The sequence below is a fragment of the Cariama cristata genome, unplaced genomic scaffold, assembly GCF_000690535.1.
Source record: "Cariama cristata isolate BGI_N322 unplaced genomic scaffold, ASM69053v1 scaffold40597, whole genome shotgun sequence".
NCBI classification, from domain to species: Eukaryota; Metazoa; Chordata; class Aves; order Cariamiformes; family Cariamidae; genus Cariama; species Cariama cristata.
In genome coordinates this window covers 6,383-33,538 of record NW_009627964.1, presented here as the reverse complement: position 1 = coordinate 33,538, position 27,156 = coordinate 6,383, and the positions used below count along the sequence as shown (strand labels likewise).

Genomic DNA, 27,156 nt, shown 5'->3' with positions numbered 1-27,156 from the left:
ACCTTGCAAGTCTTAATATAGAAAGAAACACAGAAGATGACTCCCATGCGATGTGTGGGAAGGAGCAGATATTACAAGTGTGTGAAATCTCATTGTTTCTTATAAGACACAAGAAAGTAGCTATTAATCTCAGTTGACTTTAATCCCTTGACAGAAATCATTCCTGCCTTTGTCTGTTCTTCCCAGTTTTCTAATTCCTCTGAGTGGAAACAGACTGAGATGATACAACTTCTAAAATATGGAAGCATTTATATAACTTAATGTAGCCATTATTGAGGAAATATCTGCTTGTTCAACAAGATAATAGGTTTTTTGATTGCAGTTTGCTACATTGTAGCTGTAGGTGAGCTATGCCAGATTTCTTTATCTTATTTGGGTTTGGGGGTTTTTTTTGTTCGTTTTTATATTTGATGTATTTAAATAAGGTACATTTTCCCAACAATATATGCAATGATCAAATGCAGTTCTCAGTGTATTAATTTTTATTTTTTTTAACAGAAAGAAGGAGAAAAAAATCACAAAGTCCGACTAGCAGTTGGAAATGGAGTAAGAAATGATGTATGGAGGGAATTTTTAGACAGATTTGGTGCTGTTAAGATCTGTGAGTTTTATGGTGCTACTGAAGGAAACATCTGTTTCATGAACCACACAGGAAAAATCGGATCTGTTGGACGCACCAATTTCTTTTATAAGGTGACTACTTATTTATTTTGTACTTTGTAAAAGGGAGTCCTGAAGGTAAATGTGTTTCTCGGTTTGACCACAGGACATGGGGCTGCAGTCATAAGTCCAAGGTAAATTTTCTAACTTAGTTACTGCAAGTTTAATTGACCTCTGTAAAGTCTTTGCTGCCAAAGTATTGCAGATAGTGCCTAGCACCTAACCAAGTTATACTTTCAGCATTAACACTTTGATTTTTCTTAAAGTTCACAAAAGTCAAAAAGGCCTTACTTATTTTCTGACAGTTTTGAGTAGGTACCAAGTATCATTTCAAATCTCTACTATATTAAATTACAAAAGAGGAAGTTTTGTTTTAATACCTAAGACCTCATCATTTGTGAAATAAACATATGTGGGACCTGTTCTGACTTAGTGTTCTAATTTAGAGCTGTTTTCAAAGAGTTTATTTATATTGCATATTACTATGTAAATATTTGGCATAAATGGAAATTAATAGTAATTAAAATAAAGTAACATATAGGCAGATATAACTTTAAGACATACCTTATACCTAGGTGCAGTTAAACATAAGTAACTCAATTAAACTAGTCTACGTCTAGTCTGTATCATTATTCAGAAATTTCAAAGATAACACAATACAAATATTACCACTGTGGAGTAATTGTGACAATTAATACCCTTGCCAAGGGTATTAATGTAAAAATTCCTTGCCCCTCTATCTACCAAGTCTGCTATATTTATTTGGTTTGTTCTAATTTACTAAAACTAGAAAAAACATATTTTTATTTCACTGCTTGTTCAGTAGTCTTTGTTTTGTATTTCATCAGCTTTGACAATGGAAGTTATATGTCTTGGGGAAGAGGAATAAGTATTATTTGTATCACACATGGTGGTGTTTCCTTCATCCTTCTGAGTAAAAGAAGAAGAACTAATTTCAGCATGAAATTCACAGATAGATTTTTCCCTTTGTGTCCTATTAATACCATCTCTTAAATGGTTTGAGGACTCAGTAGGTAATACACGTCCCAAGGTTTGGCTAATAGTATGAAAGGTTATTTAGCAAGACTTTCTAGCAAGGAAACTTGGTATTTAACATGATGTTGTTACTTATGCCAATTTTTATTCTTCTTGAAATAAGTAGGACTATACGCATTGCCTAGAACTGAAAATAAGCCAAGATGCCTATCTATATATACAAATCCTGCTGACTTAAGTGGCGTTTGGGCTCTTGAGGAGAACTGATAGTAAAATGTCCTGACAAAACTTTTTTTCAGAGAATGATGTAAAAATATTTTTGGAAATACATCAGAGGTATCTTCTGATGACGTTCAAATAGGTTTCTAGGAAGCATATGTTCCAGAGTCTGCAACTTCAATACAGCATCACCACATTATGATCACTGCAGACTACTTTACAGCTCAGGGCAAGAGGAATTCTTCATTTCTGGGATAGGAACGGAGACTGCAGGGAGGAACCTGGAAACACTCAGAAAAACACTGCAAGAGCTAGTGTGTTTTTCAGAAACTGTTGAGAGCTCAGAAATTTAAGCAGACTGACTCTGCTGATTCTCTGTTCTACATGACTGATGCTCTGTAGTATGCATGATGGACATCTGGTGCTGATGGATGTCTCTAGAACGGTACAGGTCCCCTACAGGAAATCAGGAATCTGGAATTTAAGGAGTAGTAGGTGAACCAGGAACCTTATAGCTGATGTTAATTTTTTTTCAGACTTTTCTAAGCCACATGCTTTAATTATTATAAATTTTTTTTTAATCTTACGAAATTTTACATATATTCCAAACCTGAATAAAATTGTTTTCAGTATTTCAGAACTTTTGAGAGAGTTTTGTCATCAGTCATTAACCTTTTGGAAATACCATGTAAAGGTTACAGCAGATAAAGGATTAGACTTGAAATTACCTATTTATTGATTTAATTATCTGTATTTTTAATCAAGTAGCGTGGGAGTTTTGCATGTATTAATAGTGGCACTTCATACATCAATAACATACGCTGTTTGTGTTTCCAAAAAGAAGATTAATATTTTGGGGGTTTTTGCACATGGAACATGCTACTTTTTCCTCTGTAATGAGTGGACTTACGATTTGAGTTAGTCACTGCAGATTAGGAGAAAAAATAGCTCATGCAAACTGCAATTAAAAAATAAAACCAGTTGTAACTGAATATTTGATGTCACTAGACATCTTTTCTATAATTTATATACTATTCCAAATTGGAACTGTTGTAGTCTATGGAAACAGCAGTATAGTCTGCTAACATAATTATGGATTGTCCCCTTGCTTACTCAGTATGAATATGGAAAGACCATAAGATATTTTATGAACCAAAAAAGCCATTCATTCCTTTTGGCTTGACTTGAAATCAATTTTATTCTATCTTTTTCAATACTCTCTTTGCTCTAGAAATAAATCTACAGTAAATCTTCAGTTGCTTCCATAGTTTCTGTCATAAAGAAAGTTGCTAAAGCACATTATTTGTGAGCAGGCTCAATATTTAGCTCCTACCATTCTCCAAGGGAGATGTATTGGCTCCCAACCGTTTCCCCAATGTATATATATTTGGCATTCTATGACTGTAGGGTTTGAGAGAAGAATGAAGGTTGTCACTGAAAACCAGATTCAGTCCAAATTACCTCACCTTGGTTACATGGGCATGGTATGTCTAGCCAGGTCAGTGGGTAGATTACATGACCCATTTTATGTGGAAACAGAACTGCCCCAAATGTCTTCCAAAACAGGGAGGTTTCAGAGACCACTCCAAAGCTCCATCAGCAGAAGCTTTTTCATAAGTAATATGTTTTGATCCAGAGCGTTTATGGTTGTGTGACATACACGGTGTCTCTGAAAGAATTTTTGTCAGTGAAACCACATGGCATATTACTAATACGACGATAGTTACATGTCTCAAATTAACAATTCTGCAGAGTTAGCAACTCCGCTTCTATCACCGCTGCGATTCCTCTGGATGGCAGTTCCTTTAGTTTGCTGCATCACACTTGTTTGCAGGAGGAGCTAGCTCCCTCCGATGCTGAAGCAGAGTAGTGTTGACGTGAACAGGGGCTTAGATACAGTGCAGTTTCAGAAAAGTCTAGAAGAGGTTAAGAGAGAGGAGGAATGTTGAAAATATCATAAGACATACTTTTTAGTGATTTTCTGTTTTTTAAAAAAGTACAGATTAAAACAAATAGTAAGTTTGGGGACCTTTTATATGTATTTTTGGTTACTCCACAATCTGTGAGTATTGTGACACAAACTATGTATTTTAATACCATAAATAAGTTAATTGTGACTTATTTCAGGCATTTGTTGTGTTTTGTTTTTTTTAATACATTTTACAGGTTACAGATTATTAAATAATACATTCTGAAGTGCAGCTGTTGTGTTTGTTTTACTTCGATCTGAATGACATCTGCTGGACATCTAGCAGTGTGTAAAGGAGATCAGCTTTATTTCTGATTTACTGACCCATGAATGATCTGAAGGTGGAAAGGGAGACTGTGTCCTACTGGAAAGCAGAGAATGGCATAGACAAGGCCCAGCCATCTAATTCCTATTTTTTTTTTTTGTTTCTTCAAAGAAATGCTACAACAACTTTTGAAGTATTACTATCTTGGCACATGGGACGATATGAGGAGATATGCTTAGACATACTCTTTAGGAATTTCCTGAACATCTATTTCTTAAACTGGGAACAGAAAGAAAGAGAACTGAGAAAGGGGAAAAGAGGCTGGTGTGTTCATATATGTGATACAGTAAAGGAGAAGGAAGAAACTTGCTCTCTGCTGGCACAGTTGCACAGCCAGAATGAAGTAAATGCAGTATAAAACCCCAGACATACAGATATTCAGAGTATAGCGGGAATAATAGCAGGTAGGTTCAAGGTATAATATTTTTAGCAGGGAAAAAGGAAAAGAAATAGGAAGGCATTTCTGTTGTAGGCATTGGCAATGGCACAGTTTCTAAAGGTGAAATGCAGACAAAAGTTACAGCTGTAAAAGACAAATTAAGCGCTCAGAATGATCAAAGTAACTTTTCCTGTCAGTAACTGCCAATGATTGGGGACAAATAGTTGTGATAAATATTAAGGATCTACATAACATACTTGTTTTCATAAATAATTTGGAAGACACAAGTTTATAGGAAGAAACAGATGAATCTTATGGCATTTGCCAGACATCCAAGAAGCCACTGTGTGTGAGATGTTAACTTGAAGCAGTGCTCTGGTTTGGCTGGTTTATTTTCGCACTATACTCTTTATGTAAGAGGGATTGGTTCATGTGCCTGAAAGCATCACTGTGGTATATGAATAAAACCTTCAATAATGATGATCATATACAGTCAATGAACAGAAAAGTAGAAGTCTCTGAATAGCTTTTTAGCTGGTAAAACTTAAAATGTTTTATAAAGAAGATAGTGTATAGATTAGCATAATAATATAATAAATTACTATTTAATATTTACATCTGGCATACATATGTATGTAGTTAATGATTAATTTCATTATATATGACATACATTATCTGTGTATTTATATAAATGTGATATGGGAAAAATCTGTAAGACTCTCAGTCATGTCTATCAAATATATATATAGATCTCTTTCTTTCACTGAAATAAATTCTGCGTGATGGCAGAGAACATGTAATGGGAGAGTGGGACTAATGAGATCCAAGGAAGCTTGCAGGAAGGGCTAAAAATAACCCACAGCAAGTACACCTGAAAAAACAGCATGTAAAAAAAAAAATTCCAGACTTTATTTATAAAGGTATTTTTTCATTATTTTAAGTGTAAGTATTCCAACTATTACAGGAATCTAAATCTTTCTTACTCAGAATCCTATGGATCAAAATCAGCTTTGAGCTGAGAAACATTTAAATATTATAACAAATCATAAATAATTTCAACATATAAAATATTTTCTTTCATACAGCAACACAGAATTAGTATTATGCACATTTTTCATACAGTCATAGAACTTAAGTGGCAGAAGAGATACTTTTTAAAAGTAAACAAAGTTAGGTTTAAGCAAATCTTAAGATCGTGGAAAACTGGATTCACAGGAAGAACATTGACATGTGTTAATCCAAGCAATGGAAGCTCTTAAATTCATTGGCCAATGAAAATTAGTGTTGTTTCTGCGCTTTTGACTAGTTTGAGCTAAAATAATCTACGGTACTTCAAGTGTATTCCGACGTATTTTATTATAATATGTGGCAATTCAATTAATATCAAGCATAGCTTTAAAAGTTTTTTCTCTTGGTTTTGTTTACTTTGGCTAACAAAACTATGCAGAGGACCTATACATCTACTCTTTACAGCATAAATAAGGCATTACAAGTGTACTTTAAAAACATTTATAAAATATGATACTATGCTCCAGAAGGTTTTCTTTTTCCTTACATTTCACTTTTTTAAGATGCTTGGAACTAAATCTAGTAAATGTAATGCTGTGTTTTATAAGCAGATATTGTCCTAGAGAATTCAACAATATCTGATCTCTAAAACTAGTAACTAAGTAAAAAGCAATAGCTTGTGATCTTTGTTCTCTGATGAAGGTTCTATGAATATTCACTATAAGATGAAACTTCAGGAATTTCGAAACTATTTTCAAAACAATATTTAAACTCACATATTTCCAGTCAATTAAAAAACAAGAAGGGAGGGGGTGGATGCTGTTATTAAATAACATCCAGGCAGCATAGTAACAGACAATAATGTTGCAGTTTAATTCATTTACGTTTCAGATAGCTAAATGATGCTTTTTGTTTGGTACATTTATGTGGTGCTTCAGGGAGTAAAATGTAGATTAAAATGATGAATGCTGCATGCAGTACTCTGTGAAAATCATATGGTAGTGCTTCAACAACTCAGGCCCTCTTTTCCAATAAATTTTAAATAATGAGATACAACAAATATAGGCCTCTACCCAGACTAAATGCTTTGCTGTGGAGCTTTGATTTTCTAGTATTTAATATGGAAAGAAAGCTGTTTGCAGAGAGAAGCTGTTTGCACAGAATGTATATTCGCATCGTTTCATTATGGCATGGCTAATGCAATATGTGGCGTTTTCTCTTTTTAATTATGTATTTGCATGATTTATTTCAAAAAGCTAACTGGAATAGGCATAGTTAATACTCTAAAGTTGCAGGCACTAAAAGATGTATGCAGCAACATAAGCAGTAAAAGTCTCAACTGTTTTTAGATTATCTCAGGTAATGATGTTTCTGAGTATTTATAACAACTTAATGCATCATAGAGAGTAATACGTTGACAAGATACAGCTATTGAGCTCTGAAGGAACTGAACAGGGCACACTGCTGTTCTAATCAAACACAAAAATATCAGAATAACATTTCATTTTATACAATTTCATTCTTATTATTTATATTATTCCTGCTTTTGATCTGTCATATGAAAGCTATTAAAGTAGTAAATACCAATGTAAAAAAGAAACTGAAAAAGAACAGCAATTAAATGTAGGCAGCCAAAAGAAAAGACTCTAAGAAAAAATTACATGTGTTTATTATGAATACCTCCCACTCTGTTCATCAAGAATAATACAATTATTTTCTAATTAAGGTGAACTTTTTGGCTCTCAAATACCTGACTTTGCTAAATGCTATACTTACCCTTCACCTTATTCAAAAAGTGTCCAGTTCTTGGATCATGACTTGATTTCGCATGCTATGACCTTGTCTGACCAACTGTTAAAAATATCTTTTTGTTTCAGACTTAGGGTGGAAGGAAAACACAGTGGTGAACACTGAAAAGACTCAGTGAAACAAGTTTGTCCGTAAAAGGCTGAAATTGTATGCTTGATGTTTGATTCAAGTTGCTGTTTATTCGGACTTCCGTGAAAACAAAGTGATCTGATATAGGCACATCAACATTTCACATTAGGATAAAATAATTATGCAACTCTTCATCCAAATTAGTTGCAGAAAAGCAAAGGGGTTTATGTTTTAGCATCCTGCCCTTCAGACTCTTTCATAACAGCATTCTTAAATTATATTGCATTTCTGTTGTGAAGAGTCAGGTGTGTATTCGTATGTTTTTTAAATTGTTTTCTCTGCTTGCCAAGATTTCTTCGGGAGAAGATAAATGTGTATCCTTGATTGACTAGTTGTTAAATAGATTGCTGATACACTTCTTTATGAAAAGGGAAATCAGAATCCCAAGTGGGACAGACTGAAGCCTTAGGATAGTAACTGCACACACAGTGGTCCATATAGTATCAGGTGTATGATATCAGTCAATGTCTCTCAAAGGTCTAATTTAAGAGTCAAACCCTGTATACTGGAGTGAAGTAAGAGTCAGACCTCACTCTTTAGTCAGACCCTGTATATTGGAGAAAAAAAGTATTGCAATTTCTAGTGTTGATAAGAGTATATTGCCGTCTCCTTCAGCTTACTCAGAGCCATGTTCTCTGTGGTCTTTATACAAGAGGAAGGTTAGCTGTAAAACATACCTAGGAGGTCAGTTAGGTCAGCAGTGTCAGGACTAAAGGGTTCACAGTATTTCAGAAAAATGCAGAACTAACCCTGACATAACTGTGGAACATGCACAGCTACGTAACCATGTCAGACAACATGGGAGTGGAGTACGTATCCTTCTGCTGGTGCTCGTGGTAAGACTTTCCACCGTACAGCAGCCTGAGAAAGCTTGGGGGAAGAACTCGGGCTAGTTAAGCAGGAGTAAAGCCCAACAGGAAGCAGGTTTCCCTTTGTAAGGAGATTTAGGCCTTTGCTTTGCCAGTTGTTTTAGGTGCCAGAAGACCTCAAGAACACTTTTCATATCAGTCACCACCGTTAGATGTCAGTGAAATTCCAGATATGCTTCTGTTATCCTGATTCATGTAGGCTTTCCCACTGACATGTGGATGCCATAACTTATTTGTAAGAAAATTAACAAAATTATGGTTCTATGTCTTCACCAAGTATTTTCAAAAGTTTATAAAAATGTTTTAGTCTTGCTTACTTCCAGGAAATGGTGTAAGCTTACATACAGAGTATTTTCAGGTTTAAATGAAACTAGATTCTACTTTTAGATGAGCAAGACTGGAGTAAAGGTTTCCTTGCTTATATTTGCTGCCACCAGGTGTCAGTGTGTAGATGAATAACTGATGACCATTTTTCCCTTTTTTAGCTTTTTTTCCCATTTGATTTAATCAAGTATGATTTCCAAAAAGATGAACCAATTAGAAATAAGCACGGTTGGTGTGAAAAAGTTAAGAAAGGTAAGTATGTATCTTAGGATATAATGGCGTTTTGATTATAATACAAACACTCCAGAGAACTTTTTTAAGGAGCCTTGCTATTGTGTTACTGTACTATGCCAACATCAACTATTGCTTTTTGCACTGACAAAAACAATATGATTTTTGATCTAAGACAGAACTTTATTAAACATACCAGTACTGACACCAGAAGAACTTAGGAGATCCTTGAATATACTCATGGAAGAGACATGTTCAAAAGTGATGATGTGGTATTACCTCTGAATATGTAGATGACACCTGTGTTTTTTAAAAGAGGTTAACATAGTGAGATGGTTGCCTAAGAGATCTACAAGAAACACTGGTGGATTAGAGCAGATGCTTTTTGGTAAGAGATTAAATGTTCCTGACTAAGTGAGTTGATGAAGCTTATCTTTTTTTTTTTAAAAAAAAAACCCATAGGTTGCTTGATTATAGCTGTCTTCAAAATACTTATCAAATATCTGGTATCTCTTGATTATACCTATTTGCAAAGTCTTTATCAGATACTGAAGCATCTCTGTTGTACTGTAGGAAGGTAACAGCTGTAATGAATGCCTGGAAGCTGAAGTGAGAAAAACTCGTATAAAAGGTCAGGCAGACAGCTTTAACAGGGAGCTGAAGCAGATTTTTCAAAGGAGTTAAGAGATTCTCTAACAGGTCTTAAACAAAGATGGGCACTTTCAGGAAGATACAGTCCCTAAAATGTAAAATTTTATAGGAAATTGTCTGTAGGGATGTCAGACTGACCTGGAGGGCCATGGAGGTCCCATGAAGGGAACACATGCTCTAATTAGACACGAGGTCTAATTTTTTTCAAACTATACCAGTCAGTCTAATAAGAAGTATTACCTCTGTCTGTAGACTTTTTCTTACCCGTGCTCTATATCTTCAGAGCATCATTGCTGCAGTGACACTGCCAGTGACCTAAATGCTTTCAGCTTAAACACTATCAATTTATGGAAAAAAGGAACAGCTCTTTTATGAGGAGGCAGTCATAAATTAAAAATCATACATACCTTTGGACACATTTTTACTTTTATATATTTTCATATTTATAACTCTTGTCTCTGATACAAAGTAATGTAACTCCTAAGCTTTATTGTTCAAAATGTGCTTCCAAAAAGGTTAGGAGTTCATACAACTATTCCATTTTCAGCAAACTAACACCCTGATACTCGACATGCGTAACAGGATAATCCTATCCCCATCTCCCAGTGTTTTTGAGAAAAAAAAATTGTATTAAAACTTTTATATTTTACTCCAAAAAGAAAGCAATGAGACCATATCATGTTAATGAAAATTCTTAAGAAGTGTTCTCAGAATTTCTGAAAGGAGACTAAATAGGGATTTAATACCTGGGTTGAACTTTTTATTAAGACTAGGTTTTCAGTAGAAAGCTGATGAAGTTGAAATTGTCACTGGAAATTCAGTAAGGCGTGGGGAGTGGGACATAATAGTCACTGGAAGTGTGCACTTTGAAAGGATAGTGACCCTGCTAGTGAACTCACAATTGATAGATGACAGTTCTGGTGAGTCATCAGAAAGAAACACAAGGACTGGGAATTTGAGTGGACAATATTGTACTGTGTCTTTATGGTCACTTTGCATGTAGAGGTGACCACAGAAATTGTAAAGCAGTAAAAATATGTAAGTTTTTATTATTGGGTCTTATGTACTGAACCCTGCCAAATTTGGTTCCTGGTCTTGTAAAATGTTGTGTACCAAATTAATATTAATGTAAAGTACAGGATGTGTGCAATGACACCTTCTTTCAACTTCTCTGTGTAGGTGAGGCTGGTCTTCTCATTTCCAAAGTCAATGCGAAGAACCCCTTCTTTGGTTACGCTGGCAATAAGAAACACACAGAAAAGAAATTACTCTGTGAGGTATTTAAGAAGGGAGATCTTTATTTTAATACTGGAGATCTAATGGTTCAAGACCATGAGAATTTTCTTTATTTTTGGGACAGGATTGGAGATACCTTCAGGTATAATCAATGTTTCTTTTCACATCTCTTCATTAAAAAACATGGACGTGCAGAATAGAATAATACTGTTCTATTTGTTTTCAACCAGAAGTGTTCAGTTTATTACTACTGTAATGTATTTTATAATGATCTTGAAGTGGATGATAGGGGCTTAATTTTTTTAAAAGTGTTCCCATGGAGCTGGATAACTCATTTCCACAGTGTTTTGTAGGAATTACAGCTCTTTGAACAGTCCTTCCAATAAGCATAGTAACTAGTGATGGTTTTGCTGCAAGCAAGGAAGTTGGATATTGGAGAAAAGTTTATCAAATAGTAAAGACTGGTCACATTTGATACATTTAAATACATGTCAAAATTTTTAAAACCATTACATCAGATTATGATAAGCTTTCATTGTGCTTTATAATGATAACTAATATCCAGTACCATTTGAATTACAAACATTATCTTCTGGTTGTCAAAGCAATATACCAATGTGACAAGTAGGAACAAATTTGAGGTGGTCTTAGTCTGATATGAATGGAGTTCCTACTAAAGTTAGTGTTTTTTGAAGAGGAGGTGTCCATATGTTTTCATGGGATTAAATTATTTTTTCACGCTTTAGATGGAAAGGGGAGAATGTTGCAACTACAGAAGTTTCTGATGTCATTGTAATGTTGGACTTCATACAAGAAGCAAATGTGTATGGTGTATCTGTGCCAGGTAAAAGCTTTAGCTGCATGTTTTTCTTCCCCTAGGTTAGTTGTTAATCCTCATAACTCTTTTATTTCATTTTTTAAACATATGAATCACTTCTGATTGAGTCATCTGTTTAAAAAGTAGCTAAAATATAGATGTGGATAAGGAAAATACCACTACATTGTGAATGAGCCAGTGAAGCATACATTTTTATGTGTATGCAGTGATCTGTATTTTTGAAAAGTTATCTTTCATTAATTTGTGATAGCTGCATAATCTAAATTAAAGTTTAAATATTTATTACATTCATATCTGTGGAAAATCCACACATCTCTGTGTCAAAATAAAATGCCAACAAGGTAAGAATTAAAGTAACTCTAAAGGAAAGTGTATGAAGACATTCTTCTGTCTTATTTCACTTTTCACATAGCTTCATAAACCATCTGTAAACATATATTACAAACCAAGGACAAAGTGAAAAAGAAAATGAAGAGAAAAATAAATTATTAAGGAAGAAAATACATTAACTTCTTTTAAGTTTCTTTATAGGAGTCCATATGGTGCTGTGCTTTGCATTGGTGGCTAAAAGACTGTTGCAACTTACCAATGCTTGGCTATTGCTGAACAAAGATTGCACAGTATCAAGGCTTTCTCCCTGAAGCAAGTATGCTGGGGGCAGGCAAGAAGTTGGGAGCAGATGTAGATGGGACAGTGGGCCCAAATTGACCAAAGGGATATTCCATATCGTATGATGCCATGCTCAGTAGTACAAGCTTGGGGAAAGGAAGAGGGTGAGCCATTTGTTGTTACGGTGTCTTCCCAGGCAACCACTGCATGTGCTAAGTCAGGCCCTGCCCTGCAGGAAGTATCTGGACATCTGCCTGATGATGGGAAATAGTGAATGAAGTCCTGGTTTTGCTTTGTTTGTGTATGCAGCTTTTGCTTTCCCTATTAAACTGCCATGATCTTGGTACATGAATCTTCTTGCTTTCCTTCTATTCCCTTACCATCCCATGGGAGAAGGGAGGGAGCGAGAAGCTGGGTAGATGTTTGGTTGCTGGCCAGGGTGAACCCACCACAAAATGATAAAAGAGTTTAAAATGTGAAAGATGTGTCACTTACCTCTAATTTAAAGTGACAGAACAAGAAAGATCACAATAAAGAAGACTGACTGAAAACCAGACTAAAAAAATAATGAGAGCTTCTCATTTCCTATACAACATTTACCTGCAGATTGCTACTCAGTTTATGCGACTGTCTTGATAATTGCACTTAAACAAATCAAGTTCCTTATAGATTTTGTAGTGTTAACAAAAAAAATATAGAAAGGAGACAAAAGACAAGGTTGGCAGAATGTCTCTGTTGTTATTACTAGCTGATGGTTAAAGTGTACAATTATTTTTGATTGCTCAAGTTCATTGCTTTTTCATCTTAGATTTTGGTCTTTCCCATAGACCCACAGTGCTCTCTCTTTCCAGACAAACCAGTAAGAACTTTTAGTCTCTCTCTCTGTTAACAACTTTCAGAATCACAGTTTTGGGAGAAGATACTGGCAAGAGAGAAAGGCTAAAACTGAAGAGAAGACTTAGTTGGCTAATCTGGGAGAGAGGCTCAGCACTTTTGGTTTTGGGAGAGGAATGGTGTTGATGTGTATCTACATTTATTGATTAATATTGACCATGGGACTCCATTTACTCTTACCTGCGAAACTCATTTGCAGCTTTACTGCTTAATTGATCACTTGAGTGATCTCCAAATATATGTAATACCATATAAAATATGAATGTAATCTTCCAGCTTTACTGAAACTCAGAAGATGATATATGACTGTCAGTTTATAAATGCACTACAGTCCTTTTTTTGTTAGGTTCATCACCAAAATATCAACTTTATTCATGTTTCAAAATTCTCATCTCACTTCCTTTCTCCTAGATCATGAAGTTTTTTTTCCTCTCTTGTTTTAAAGCAGAATACATCATTAGACTTGGAGCAAATGTACAAGCAAGTAGTGACCTATCTACCAAGTTATGCTTGTCCTCTTTTTTTAAGAGTCCAGGTAAGCTGCATTATTGCACAGTGCATACAAACATCTACATCATTTGAACAAGAGATGGCTAAATGAATAACAGAAAGTGCTTGTTCATGTATCACTTGATTAGTTTTAGAACTGGTCCTATTTGCTGTCTCATTAATGGAGTCCTGGGAAAGGAATTACACAAAAAGTCAATAAAATTTGCAGATTATGTTAAAATGAAAGGAATTGTACAAATGAGTAAGGATAAAAGGATTTAGGGAGATTAGAAGCATGAACATGGGAAAACAAAAAGATTCAGATTAGTAAAATGTGAACAATTGCATCTAGAGAAGATAATCTAAAATCCATTTTATTCAGTGGAAATGAGAGAAGAGAGAAGTAGAGGTAAAGCAGGAGACATGGATTGTGCACAATAAATGAAATTATTGCAGTAGTCGGTTTATGAAATGATGAGAACCTAGTCCAGATTTATTGCTATACAGATGTACAAAAAAGCCTTTATGCTGGGCAGAAGGAATCTGAATCTTGGACGTAGCCTTGATATCAAATATCTGGAACTTCCATTAGAATTTAAATGCCTACGGTACAGATGAATTGCTGTTGATACTGCTGTCATTAACTGAGAAAGAAGGTAGTGGGTGGAACTTCCAGGGAAAAAATTAAAAACCTATTGAACTTGACCTGGCGTGTAATCATACTTTAAGAGATGTCAGAACAATCAGAGCAGTTAGATATGATCTGGAGGTAGACCTGGAGTAGATAAAATAGCTCTCTGAGTTGTTGGAGAGAATACTTAATTTTTCATTTTTTGAGATTGCATGTATGTAAAAATGTAAGGACAGAAGAGAAAATAATGGAGAGAGGTTATAAAGTGGGACTGAGAAGAGGTAGGGAGGATAGAGAAGTAGGGCTGAGAAGAGGTAAGGAAGATAGAGAAAAGAGTCTCACTAGAGATGCCTCCCACTACTTTTTCCAAGGGACACAGTGACACTGAAAAGCTTGAAAACTTTATAAAATGTATGGTAAAGATCTGCCTTTATTTGGACCTGGCTGAGTATGAGTATGGCTGATTTAGTATGTGATTCTTTCCACCTTTTATTTAAGGTGACAATAATCATAGAGAATTTCCTGAGTTTTATCAGTAAGAAGTTCTTGATAATGTGAGTTTTTATGCTCAGAATCTTTATGATGCGTAGTTTTATAATGCCCACAAATGAAGAAGCTACATCGTCTTGGGCTGGCTGGGGCTACACCAAATGAGACACCGTGATGAGACACTGCACAGCAATCCAGAAAGCAATGGGCTGTAACTTTTTTCCACCACGTCTCTGGGTGTTGGTCCATAGCAGCACAAAAGTTCTAGTTTTCTAGCATAATGAGAATAAACAGTATTAACTTCATACCAAGTATGATTTTCAAAAACAAACATGAATGTAAGCAAAAGAAAAGAAGCTCTTCTATTAAATAATAAATCTTTTTCTCTTCTGTAGGAAAAAATGGAAATGACTGGAACATTCAAACAACAAAAATTTCGACTGGTGGATGAAGGTTTTAATCCATCTACAATTACTGATCCTCTTTATTTTCTAGATAATTCTAAGAAAGCATATGTCTTGTTAACCAAAGAGGTACATGAGATGATCTTATCTGGGAAAATGAAACTTTAATTACCCTAATAATACGCTATTCAGGTACAGTCTGTACAAGCTACTGTATAGCTGAAACTGGTTGCTGAAAACAGTAACATTAACTACCAGTATTTATACATAGTTATCCAGAATATTTTATATATTGATATTTACGTTCAGATATGTCTTCTGTCTTTTCTCACTTTACCATTACTGTTCACTAATCATTTTTTACCTCTTGAGACCAATTTCTAAGCAAATGACCACATATCATTCATGTTCATTAGTACTAAGAAAAACTATCAGACTCAGACTTTATGTTCCAAAATTAAGTTAAAATAGATTTCACTTTGATGATAGTTTTTCTTACTACTAAATGAACATGAATGATACATGGTATGAAATGTAGTAAAAAAAGATTCAACATATAAAGATATTGTGACAGAAGTTATTGTTTCTAGAGAGAGAAAATATGCCAGTAATATCTTTTTTTAAGGTAGTTTACTTTTCATATATACTTCTGAACATATATTTTAAGAAATAAAGACTTGACAGTGGTTGGAAGAAAAAACAACTGCTCTGCAGAGGACTGATGGAGCATAAGACGAAAGAGACTACAGCAAAAGAAAGCCCTCCAAACAACCCAAAACTAAGAGGTTTATACTAATGTCACTGCTGAGATACTTTGTCAAAATCCGTGCTCCTTCATTTGTTAAACTAGCTGTTTGATGAAGCAAACTTTTGTGAAATGTTTAGCAGCAGATCAACAATAGGCAGAGAAAATGTGCACATTTAATGGGGAAAATAGCATATATAGCATAAAAAGAATTATTACAGCACTTTATGTTATGCATATTGACTAACAAATATCTTCTTTAGTCTTATTAGTGACTGCCAGAGATTATTATTTTATGACTATAGAATATAGCAGAAATTTAAAAATTCTAAATCATATGTTCTAATGCATTGATTTTTGAAAATTTTAAAATAAAGCATAAGTTTATTTAAAACAAATTCCATACTGTATTAGTTTAAGTCTGATTGCATAAAGGCTGTTTTGTAGCCTCTTTTGACACACTACTTGCATAGTGTCCTTCTCTAATGGATTGTGATGCCAGCTTTGACCAGTCAGAAGCCATATAATACGGTACTGAAAGGGCGACTCTCTTCAACACTGGGAATTTTAAGTCTATCTTCTGTCGTAACTGCGCTATGAAACCAGGCTCTCCTAAGAGTAGGATGTAACACACTTAAAAAATTAACTAACTTTCTACTTTATTCATCTAACAAGGTCACTTTCATTGATTTTCCTTAAAAACCCAAACCAAGGACGCAGTAAAACATATACAAAGATTCATAGCTTGTTTATGTTTCTGAATGCCATATTCTTTATGGGACTGCCATTATAAACAAGTCAGTTTGCAATTTTGCAGTTTACAAAGCAGCAAGACCAAACATACATACAGCAACATCATGCTTTATGGTAGGTGTTAATGTAGTTGTTAAGTACATAATGGGGAAAGGAGCGGACTGCTGGGAAAGGATGGAGGGGGTCACCATGGTCTGGCACTTCCTGAGCAGTTGCAGTTTTTGTATCTTTTTCTTTAGGTATTTCCCCAAATGGCTGTCTATGACATAATGTGAGGGGGGGGGGGGGGGGAAGGGGAACGGCGGTGCCTCATATTCGGACAGATGGAAGTACTATTGTTCTGTTCTGCAGACAGTTGCACTTTCCTAGTGAAGAACTGCAAATTTTAGAATTAAGTACTTGCTGTAAAGTTAAACCCAACTTTGCAAGTTAGGTTATAATTTTGAGCAAAGGGCTGGTTGTTGAAAACTATTTCATCTTTTACACCCATCTTACCATAAGTGTGCACTGAGTATACTTCAGGATCCCTTTTCTTTTATTACAACAGTAAAAATCATGCAGTTCCTATGGCAAATAATACATTTTTTTAATAATTTTCAAAAAAATTGTACCCTGAGATCCACAGTAACATGTTTAATCTTGTAAGAGAATAGAAATTAATATAATGAAATAAAATAATTAGCTTTGGTATCAGATTTACCACTTTTTTGTCTTATTTTGCTTTACAATATTTGATACTATTTATGACTAGTGAAAAGGTTCTACCACTTAGATGCAACAGAAATGAGAGGGAAAAAGAAAATATGAAAGAAAAAGATAAGGAAACCAGCAAATACCTTTCCATCAAAAAAAAAAACCTCAAGGAAATGAAAACCTGTTTGTAAGTGTCACCATTTGGTGGCTTATTTTGTAAAGTATCTAAGATGAAGAAGATTGTTTCTGTGTAGAGTGGTTAGGGTGGAGAGAGCATTAGAGGAAGAAAAGTGCATATGTGCTAACTTTCGTGCTCAGTCCACTACTAGGGCAGCCAGTTGGTGTGTCTGAGCTCTGCAGTTTATTTCAGCAGCCACAGGTCTCTTCTAACAGCTGGCTTGAGCAGCCTACAGGTGTTTGTTTCCCAGCTGTGACCACTTGAGAAATACAGAATTCCAGCTACTCCCCTGTGTTCCTTAGTGTAACCAAGACAGCCTGGGCAATCTGCCTGTTTTTAAAGGCTAGTGAAAGAGTCTTGTCCTATGCAGTGTCTCAAGAGATAGAATGCTTATGACATCAAGAAAATAACAAAGGGAAAAATTTACAGAACCATAGGCTGTGTATTTCCTAAGGGGAAAACAGTATATTATATTCAATCCAGTAGTTTTCTTTCTTTTAGCCAGTAGGTTAGGTGCCAACAGATGCACTGAAGCATGTTGCAGCAAAATGTCACATTTCCCATGGATATGTAAATTGTTGAACGGGCACTGAAGTTAGGCTGAATAACAATGATGTTCATGTCAAACACCAGGAAGGGCCTCCCTTTCAGAATAAGAAAACCTTTGGACCAACCTGTTTGTTTCCTACCCTCATACCCAGAACAACATGTGGAATGGCTGAGGGCTGAGGACTTGGGTGTAGAGCAAAATTATGCCTAAGTATTTGCCTGGGAAGTTTCATTTCATGTAGTAAGAGTAAAGAAGCAGCTGAGGGTGGCTGGAGTGTGGCTGGAGTGCTGCACTGCTAACCTCACGTATTAAAAAAAGAAGAGAGAAACTAAAATAAATAAAAGTAATTATTTTTGAGATTTAGCATATATATCTTGACATTTTCCTCTGCAATGGGGGATGGTCAATGATGAAAGAAATGTTTATTTTTAAAAAATGAGATTGGAATTACCATTTAGGGAAGGTAAAATTCTGCAAGGCTAAACATATATCCACACTCTTGTCCTAGTGAATCTGGTATAGCTAATACAGTTATAGTCTGGCTTAGTTTTCATAGATCTTTTTCAGGATCCCCAGGAAATGGTAAAAAAATACAAAGTTCCTAAGCAGATCATGGCCTGAATTTTATCCTCCTCATCCAAGTCAGGTAGATACGGCTTTTCAAGAGATGAAGCATCTAAACTGTCCCTTGCACTCCTGCCAGCATCCCCATACCTGTAACAGCCACCATAAAAATGTGTATCAATCGACCTACAAATTCCCTGCAGATGACATACAGAAAATGTCTTCTACTGTTGCTTTTGCCTTTTTTCTTTTTTTTTTTTCTTTTTCTTTTCTTTTTTTTTTGTGGAGGGAAAAAGAGGAAAAGGGAGGAGCAGACTTGTTTGCATTTTTTAAATTAAAAAATACTGGATGGCTATGGGAGGAAAGACGAAAAAGATCATCTACTTAAAAAAAAAAAGTAATTTCATTTTCAGTAGCCTGTCCACAGCCAGCAATGCAACTAGTAACCTGATGTGCATTCTCACACACAGCAGAAATTATAAGGCACAACACTAGTATTTATGAAACTTATTCATTAAGGCAAAACTAATTTCAAGCAAATAATGTCTTTCTGTTTAAATTTGCTATCTCAAAAAATGCTGTTTACAGTAAAATTAGATGCAAAGATTCAGCAGATAGCCAAAGAAAGTTGCACATGAATAGCAGTAATTTTAGGAATAAATTTAGTGTGATGTATATTATTAGCAGTACTGTCAATAACTCACAGCATAGTCTGATAATTAATTTTGCCATAAGGGTAAAATAAAAAGATCATCAGATTGTGTCCTGGTATTCAGGACATAATACCTTGTATGTTATACCCTTAATTAGACAAATAGATTATATGATGTAGATGGCAATGCTAGTTTTAAATAAACTAGGTCATTATCAGAGTGAAATGAAATTCCTCTATCACTAACAAATCCCCAAGTTCTCTATAGTGTGAGAATCTTTTATCAAAATAGTCTTCATTCAGTTTCTCTAAAGTCTGCATCAGACATTGTTCAAATAAAACAGTCAGGAATTGCTTTTGCAATACAACAAAGCAGTCTTCATTGCTGCCTTGCATCAGGAGATGCACTGACCTATTTCCATCTGGAGCTGTTCCTGACACTGCGAGATTTGTGTAGTTCACATTATTACATGGACCTACATTAGAAGTGAGGGGTTTTGCATCATGTCAGCTGTACCATATACAGGAATGATTCTTACTTATTAAAAAGGGCACTTAGACTGGCAAAAAACCACTTGGTGATGTTGTCTCCTTTTCTTTAAGTAACTCATACTGGTATGCTGACAAAAGTAATAGTTCTTGCAAGTGTATATGGGCAGTGTTACCAGTACAGGACTGGCCAAGTCTCCTAAGTTGCTCTTTATGGTGATTCTGGGTTTAGAACTCCACTAAACAGATAGTTCTCTTAAAGAAAAAGAAAAACAAAAACCAAAACAAAACCAAAAAAAGAATGTTATAACAATTGAGTATTGAGTACTCAATTATTTGAATCATATTTTGCAAGAAAGGAGTGAATGCCTTGATGGGAATTCTAATACGAAAAGAGTCCTGCTCATTAATGCAACCTGCTGAGTTCAGATAAACAGAGTTGTCAGTCTTTTATAGTGCTTACTATATGGAAGGACATATTTTTGGTTTTAAAATGCTGTCTAAAAAGCAGATTTGATCCAAAACCTGACAATTTACTTTGGTATACTGTTATTTGTCTGGTAAAATTCATTACTGATCTGTTTTTGCCAGTATTTGTGCATCTTTGTTAATTGTATGTAGCCAAAATACACTTACTGGTTTCCAAATTGGACAAGCTCATTTAATCTAGTTTACATGGAAGCTATCTGCAATTGGTAAACTCTGATATCAACACTATTTATGTTAACAATAATTAATCAGATGGTTATATGCAGGTCCAAATCTTTACAGTTTTAAAAATGAAAGTGTTCATGGGCATTAAATAATATTTTCTGATTAAAATTACTCAGCCTAAACAAATACAAATGTAAAGAGCAAAAGGTGCCTATACAGACGATGGATGGCAGAGAAACTAATTGATGACTTTGTGACAAATGCCATCTAGAGTGTTACTTGTGATTGAAGAAAAACACGTAGTGATTAGCACAATTTCCATTCCATTTTCTTTTTATTCTTCCCTTCTCATTCATTCTTTTTTCCTTGCTAATAACAGCATATACTTGCATTCTTAATTTTTAAAAAAATTGGTAATAGTAACTTAGGAACAGAACATACTAATGCTGAAATTAGTCGTGTTACATGGGAATTCTGTTAGACCCAATAATAAGCACTGACTTTAGTAATCTGGACACATATTTATATGAGATATGTGAAAATGTACTCAGAGGGTTTTTTTAAAAAGTTGGACTAGTTAGGTTCACAGCCTCACTGAAAGCACAGAAATTAAACATGCAGACTTTACCAGAAAGCTGTCTTTGAAAATATCATGAATTACTTAAATTTTTCTCCATACACAGGACATAACCACACTAATTTTAAAAAATGGTACTAATGCCCTCATAATTAAGTAAAATATATGTAGCTATGAGATCACTAAACACTTGCCTAGCTACCCAGGCATTTCCAAAATGTTTTGTTATTTTTTCTGGTCATTGCTACTAGGCACCTTGCAGTACTTTTCTAACAACGTATTAATGCACGTGTCTTCTATTACATGCCAATAGTTTTCTTCACTGAGTGGACTGCACTTTAATACTAAAAGACTTGATCTATAGTACTGCTTTTGGGGTTTTTTTTGGACTGGACATGCTTTTCTACACAGCTTTTCCAGCTTAGGCAGAAACACCTGTGCTACACCAGTCCCAGCTCACAAGCAAACTGTGAAGAGAGATTAATTTGTGCCAAACTTTACTGTCCATGTATCTGATTCATTTTTACTGGTATTGTAAAAGCATGAATTTGAACATAGATCTCTAGAGAAGAATTCTTAAGCTTTAGCTCATTCTACCAGCTTCTTGTCCTAAAGGTATGTAGGAATAGGATGCTACACATTTGCATTAGTAAATCAGAGTCCTCTCAGATCTGTATTTCAGTTACATTTGAATGATAAGACTTCCCAGTAAATTAAGAATATTCATAGACAGCAAAACTGACATGAACATCAAAATTGTCTTCTGACATTTAAATTTTTTATCAAGGAAAACTACCAGCTATCATCTTTAGTGGATGCATAAAAAGCTAATGATGTCATTCATTCAAATGTCAAAGTAGAGCTTTAAAATTAAAAGGTACCCATGTCTGTCAGCTGCTAAAAAACAGCATGCAGGAACTGTAGATTGCTCTCCACTTCGTTAACATTACAATGAAATTCAATGCTTTTAGAGTATAATTCTGTTGTGGTTCTAATTAAATGAATACCATGTGTGTAGCTGAAAAAGACTCCTCTTAAGTATTTCTGTTAGCTGCATTTCGTGGTGCAAACTTTTAATAACTTTCCTACATTTTTTTAAATAAAGTTGTTAAAGAAACTGCAAATTGGCAGTAAACACTGTATATCCCAGACTAGCCACTGCAATTTAGGGAACTCGAGGTGATTAAGCCAATCAGATAGAGGCAGATACAGGGAGGAAAAAGAAAGTTTCAAACCCCTTATTATTTTCTGGTAGAGACTAGCACTTACTCCTGGCTATGTAAGGTTTCACAAGAAAGTGGGAAGAAGTCCTTAGCCTGTGAAAGTTCTTTAAAAAAACAAGAATTAAAACATTAGCTATAAAAATTTGGACCGTGCTTCACATTTCTAAGTGGACCCTTGTCTCTGTAATAACCCAAATCAAAATCTTGGATATGAAGAGACTAAGAGACTCTGGATTAAATTCCAAAGCTGTCGCACATTTTGAAGTCCTACTACTTGGAGCCCTTCCACTTATAACCTTCTTCCTTTACCATCTTTTTTATTGTTTTAAGCATATCTATATATATCTGTATCTTATTTAGAGAGAGAGAGATATAACAGGAGAGATCTAAGTTCCTGCTTCATATGAAGCCATCACGCTTAGGAGTAGATATTGCTCATCTTTGAAGCTGAATAGCTGAAGGAAATGGAGTTGCTACAGGCATTGTTTCAGTGCCTAGCTCAAGAGCTCAAATGCTTACTGAAATTCACAGACATCATGCTGGATGACAGCACCTTAAAAAATGTAAGGGAGAGTTATATGCCTGAGAATAGGATCCACAAAAGTCAACTCAAAGAGCAAGAACTGCCTAAATCAAATAGTGGATAACAGTGAGAAGAGGATTATGTCTTAAATCCATCCCCTGCCAGCATGTAGGAATCCAATTCTCATTTGCTGGGAGCACAGAGATTTGAGCTCTCTCCTGGAATTACACAAAACCAAATTTTTTGCAAATGCTTGTAATTCTACAGATTGTTAGCAAAAAGATAGCCATATGCATTCAGCTTAGTTTCTATCCAAGCTTTTCATTAGAATTATAATTTAAAGATAGAAGAGGAAATTATTTATTGATGGCATGTGAAAGCACTGTAATCAGTCATATATCACTGCAGTAACAAAGCCATATTCTATTGTAAGATGAGGAAAACCTCTTTTGAAGTATAAGCAATATAGCTCCATTTCCATTTTGTTGGCCACAAAAATCCAATTTTTGTGAAGAGAAGCTTACATCTACCCAAATACCTGTAATCTGCCATTAACAAACTGGTTTTGTTGGGAAATTCGTAGTTCAAAACAACATGAAGTATGATTCAGCATTGTCTTAGTCCGTTTTTATACTTGCTACTATCTCTGCTACAACGAGGAGTCCCTAGCCATTTGTGAGGCACATTCTGAAACAGCTTGAGGTAGTAAGTTCTCTCCAGATGTACAGACTATTTTTAAAGACCTTCTCACTTCCTCTTACACTATATTAAAACTAAATTTCTTTAGAGAAATGTGGCATACCAGAAAGCAAAATATTGTCATGTATTTTTGAGATCACTCACTTTGTTCAGGTAGCTTATAACATTAAATTAAAAGAATCCCATCATAACTAAAATGTTGATCCTATAGTTTGTATTTTTCTTGAACCTGTCTATATGATGTTCTATTTAATAACTAAAGCTGTTCCATATTCTCAGTGCAGGAGCTGGGAGGACCTTGAAACTGTACAGTGAAATCAACTGAAGCAATACACTAGATAGCGTAGGGCAGGCTGCATTTAATAAAATATTAAAACACAAATGTATGACTCATTTTGATGTCATTCTGTTGAAAAACTAGTTCTACGTAGATGTTTCCTGAGCTGCAAGAGAATGATATATTTGCTGTGACATTAAGACTGGAGTAACATAGAAGCAGGTATTTGAAATATTTATGTCCAGTTTCCAAAACTGCAGGTTTTTTAATCTTACTACAAGTTTTTCTGAACAATTAGAATTTGTATTACAACTGCTAATTCACACATCTGGCAGCTGCTGGTCATCGTGGAGCTTCTCCCACTGCAAATTTTTACAGAGGACAGGGCATTGCGCCTAGCAACACGGACGTCTTGAAGCCATAATCCTGTTGTCAGCACTGGAGTTCTGCTGTCCCTTTCCTTTTCTAAACCCCAAATAATGCACATAGTCATTCCACTTTGAAGTAACCCCCAAGTATTATTAGAAAAAAGGGAAAGGATTTCAGCTCTTGAAACTTGTAGTAACACTGCCAATGCCATTCAGTTTATCCCACTGAAAACACATGGAATAATTTTGGCCCTGCATATTCCATTGCATCATTCTTTATTAATAAAACTCTGTTCAAGTTACTGATCTTTTAGCCTTAGCTTTCAACAACCATTCATTTTGCAGCTGATCATTCAACAAATAGTCACACAAACCCTACCCCTAGTAGTAAAAATCTGCAAAAAGACGAAGAACTTTAAGAAAAAGCACCTTTTTTTTTTGCTTCAGCTTTTTGTCATCATTTGCTTTTCTTTGGATGCTACAGCACTAAAGCCCAACTCAAGAAACAGTTTTATAACTACTAAATGTCTCAGACACATTTATGTGTTTGTTTGCAAAATGGGTAAATTGCCACTCAGCTTTGCTGTTATGAATATAATCTGTTAATTATGCAGGTATCGCCAGACCTGGAGTGATGATGAGGCTGTTCATTCAAGTCTCTCAAAGATACTGACAATAGATTCTAGCTAAAAATATCTGTGCTCTGGGCCTCTTCTTTCTCCTATGTTCTGTTATTCCACTAAAAAAAAAAAAAAAATAAAAAAAAAAAAAAATAAGTTAATTTTAAGGAGACAGGAGGCAAGGGATAATTCTTCAGTTAATGCAAAATCACTCATGGATTAAGGATTCCTGGAATTAAACCTATGAATCTCCCGAGGAACGAAAACCACATTTCATTCAGTAGCTGATAATGCAGAAGTTTGTCAGGCAGATGTTCCAAATGACAGTAATCAAGTTAGAAAGCTTTTGAAAGAGTTCTTGAGTTAGTAAATTACATCCTCAAAATAAAATATTTAGAACTGGGAAACTGAGGACTGGGGTGATTGCTTTAAAAATAGATACGATGGAGATGAATACTGACAGCAAAAGAACAGACAGATGATACTTCTTTTCTCCTTAAAAATCTCTGAGTTTCCACTGAGTTACAGTTTGCGGATACACCTCATAAGAGTGGAACTACACTTTCCAATGTAGGTCAGAAAGCATGACAAAGAGGAAAGCATGTCAAAAGAAAATGCAAAGGCAAAATATGATAGAAGCACCCTGTTGACTCGGGTAGCTATTCACACAGAGGAAAGAGCAGAGAGGGCAAGAATTTGGTTGCATTTAAATTAACACTACAGACTTTAGCTCTAAATAACCTATTCGTCTTTGTAAAGGTTAGCGCCTAACTTGTTCACCTGGTGATGTACCTGCCAAAGCTAGGCTTCATACTTCATGCTACCCAACCCCAGACCTCGTGTCAAAGCCCTGCGTGCACCAACAGGCTCTGCAAGCTGCTCCCCAGGGCCTGCCCGCCCCTGCTGCCAGAGCTGCAGCCGCCGGGGCCTGCACCGGGCTGCGGGGGGAGAGCGGCGAGGTACCTCGCCAGGGCCCGTCCTGCCCTTGCCAGGGAGCTGCTTCTAACTTCAGGCCGTTCAGCTCTGTTACGGGTATCACGGAGCCCAGAGAGATACCTTGCTTATCCTAACCCTCACCTGCTGTCCCAACTTTCCCGACTGGACCTTCGATCTGCCTTGTTTCTGGAGACTTGGCTGTTCCTGAACTGCTCTGCTTTTCTGCTCTGGCTGCTGCAGGACCGTGTCCCTGATGGGGAAAGTGTTGCCCCTGGCTGGCTTGACACCATCCCCAGCTCCCAGGCAATACTTCCCTGGTGGAATAGTCCACTTGTACAGCACAAACCCTTCACACACGTTCAGTTATTTCTGGGATTCTGAAACAGACGGCTCAGAGGGTTTTGCAGCCCATAAAGAGAGGTGCATTAAGAAAAATAATGTTAATTACTATTCCTTGAGGCTTCTTTTAGTTTAAACATTGCGATTGCCTGAATTTGATGTCTTCAAGGATCTGACTAAGAAGAGCTATGTAAAACTGGAGAGAAAAAGGACAGTTACTGCAAGCTCAGTTCTGTTTGCAGAATGTGACAAGAAGGATGATTTAAACTCATCTTCAATAGCTGAAGAAGTGTTTCATTGTCCCGACTATTAAAATGCACCAAATGGTCTCCTTTTTTATCAGTAAATGTAAACTACTGCTTTAGTTATTACAGAAAGCTCACACAGTTTACAGTTAGAAGCAAAGTAGGTCTTAACATAATAAAATAGTGATCGTCTGAGAAAATGAATAACGTTTGTGATTCCATGCAAATCAGTTACGAAGAACAAACCAGACAGTACCAGTTCAAAAAACCTGAACTACTCCCAGTTGTGCAAGAAGAGTCACATCCTACCAAAAGTAGCTGAGCACAATGTACATCTTCCAGCATGGAAAAGGCTACCACAGTGTACTGAGGGGGAGAGACTGGTCCTTCTGCAAGGAACCAGGCATCTCACCCTAACTCTTCTCTTCCACCCCTGAATGTGACCTGCTCTCTCTGCAATCATTCCTCCTGCTGGGAGAAGCCCTTCCTCCAAGGTGATGCTTTAGGACCCCTGCGAGTCACCGGTGAACTTCAATATGCTCATGGCTCGCACACTCCACACAAACAACTGCTCAGAAAATCTTGCCCATCCTACCACAGCTACAATCAGTGGCTATATATATAATACTACATCAAATGTGTATTAGTAATATCAACACACATGTATGTATTTATTACAGCTATTGTGCAAAAAAGCAAAAGCCATGCCAGCTGGGGACAGAGACAGGATGCCAAAGCATGAAGTCAGTGAAGCAGTATGTAATGGCAGAGATCGCAACAAAACTGGGAAGCAAGCTGAACTGGCAGCCACTCATTCGTGAATAAACAGCTCATTTGCAGGAGAAAAAAATGTTCAAACTTTGAAAAACCTGGTTACTTGGGAAACCTAGACTTCTCTGATAGCTTCCTAGA

General features: G+C 35.7%; 1 protein-coding gene across 1 annotated transcript; it reads left to right on the top strand.

Annotated features, from left to right (window-relative positions):
* Positions 1-502: 502 nt before the first annotated feature.
* LOC104156820 (long-chain fatty acid transport protein 6-like) lies at positions 503-15,327 on the top strand (the record flags this gene model as incomplete). The annotated part of the gene is made up of 7 exons (XM_009704602.1): positions 503-693; positions 8,849-8,939; positions 10,749-10,947; positions 11,552-11,649; positions 13,160-13,265; positions 13,567-13,681; positions 15,151-15,327. Coding segments are annotated over 7 exons (977 nt in total), but the record flags the coding sequence as incomplete, so codon positions are not given.
* Positions 15,328-27,156: the final 11,829 nt, after the last annotated feature.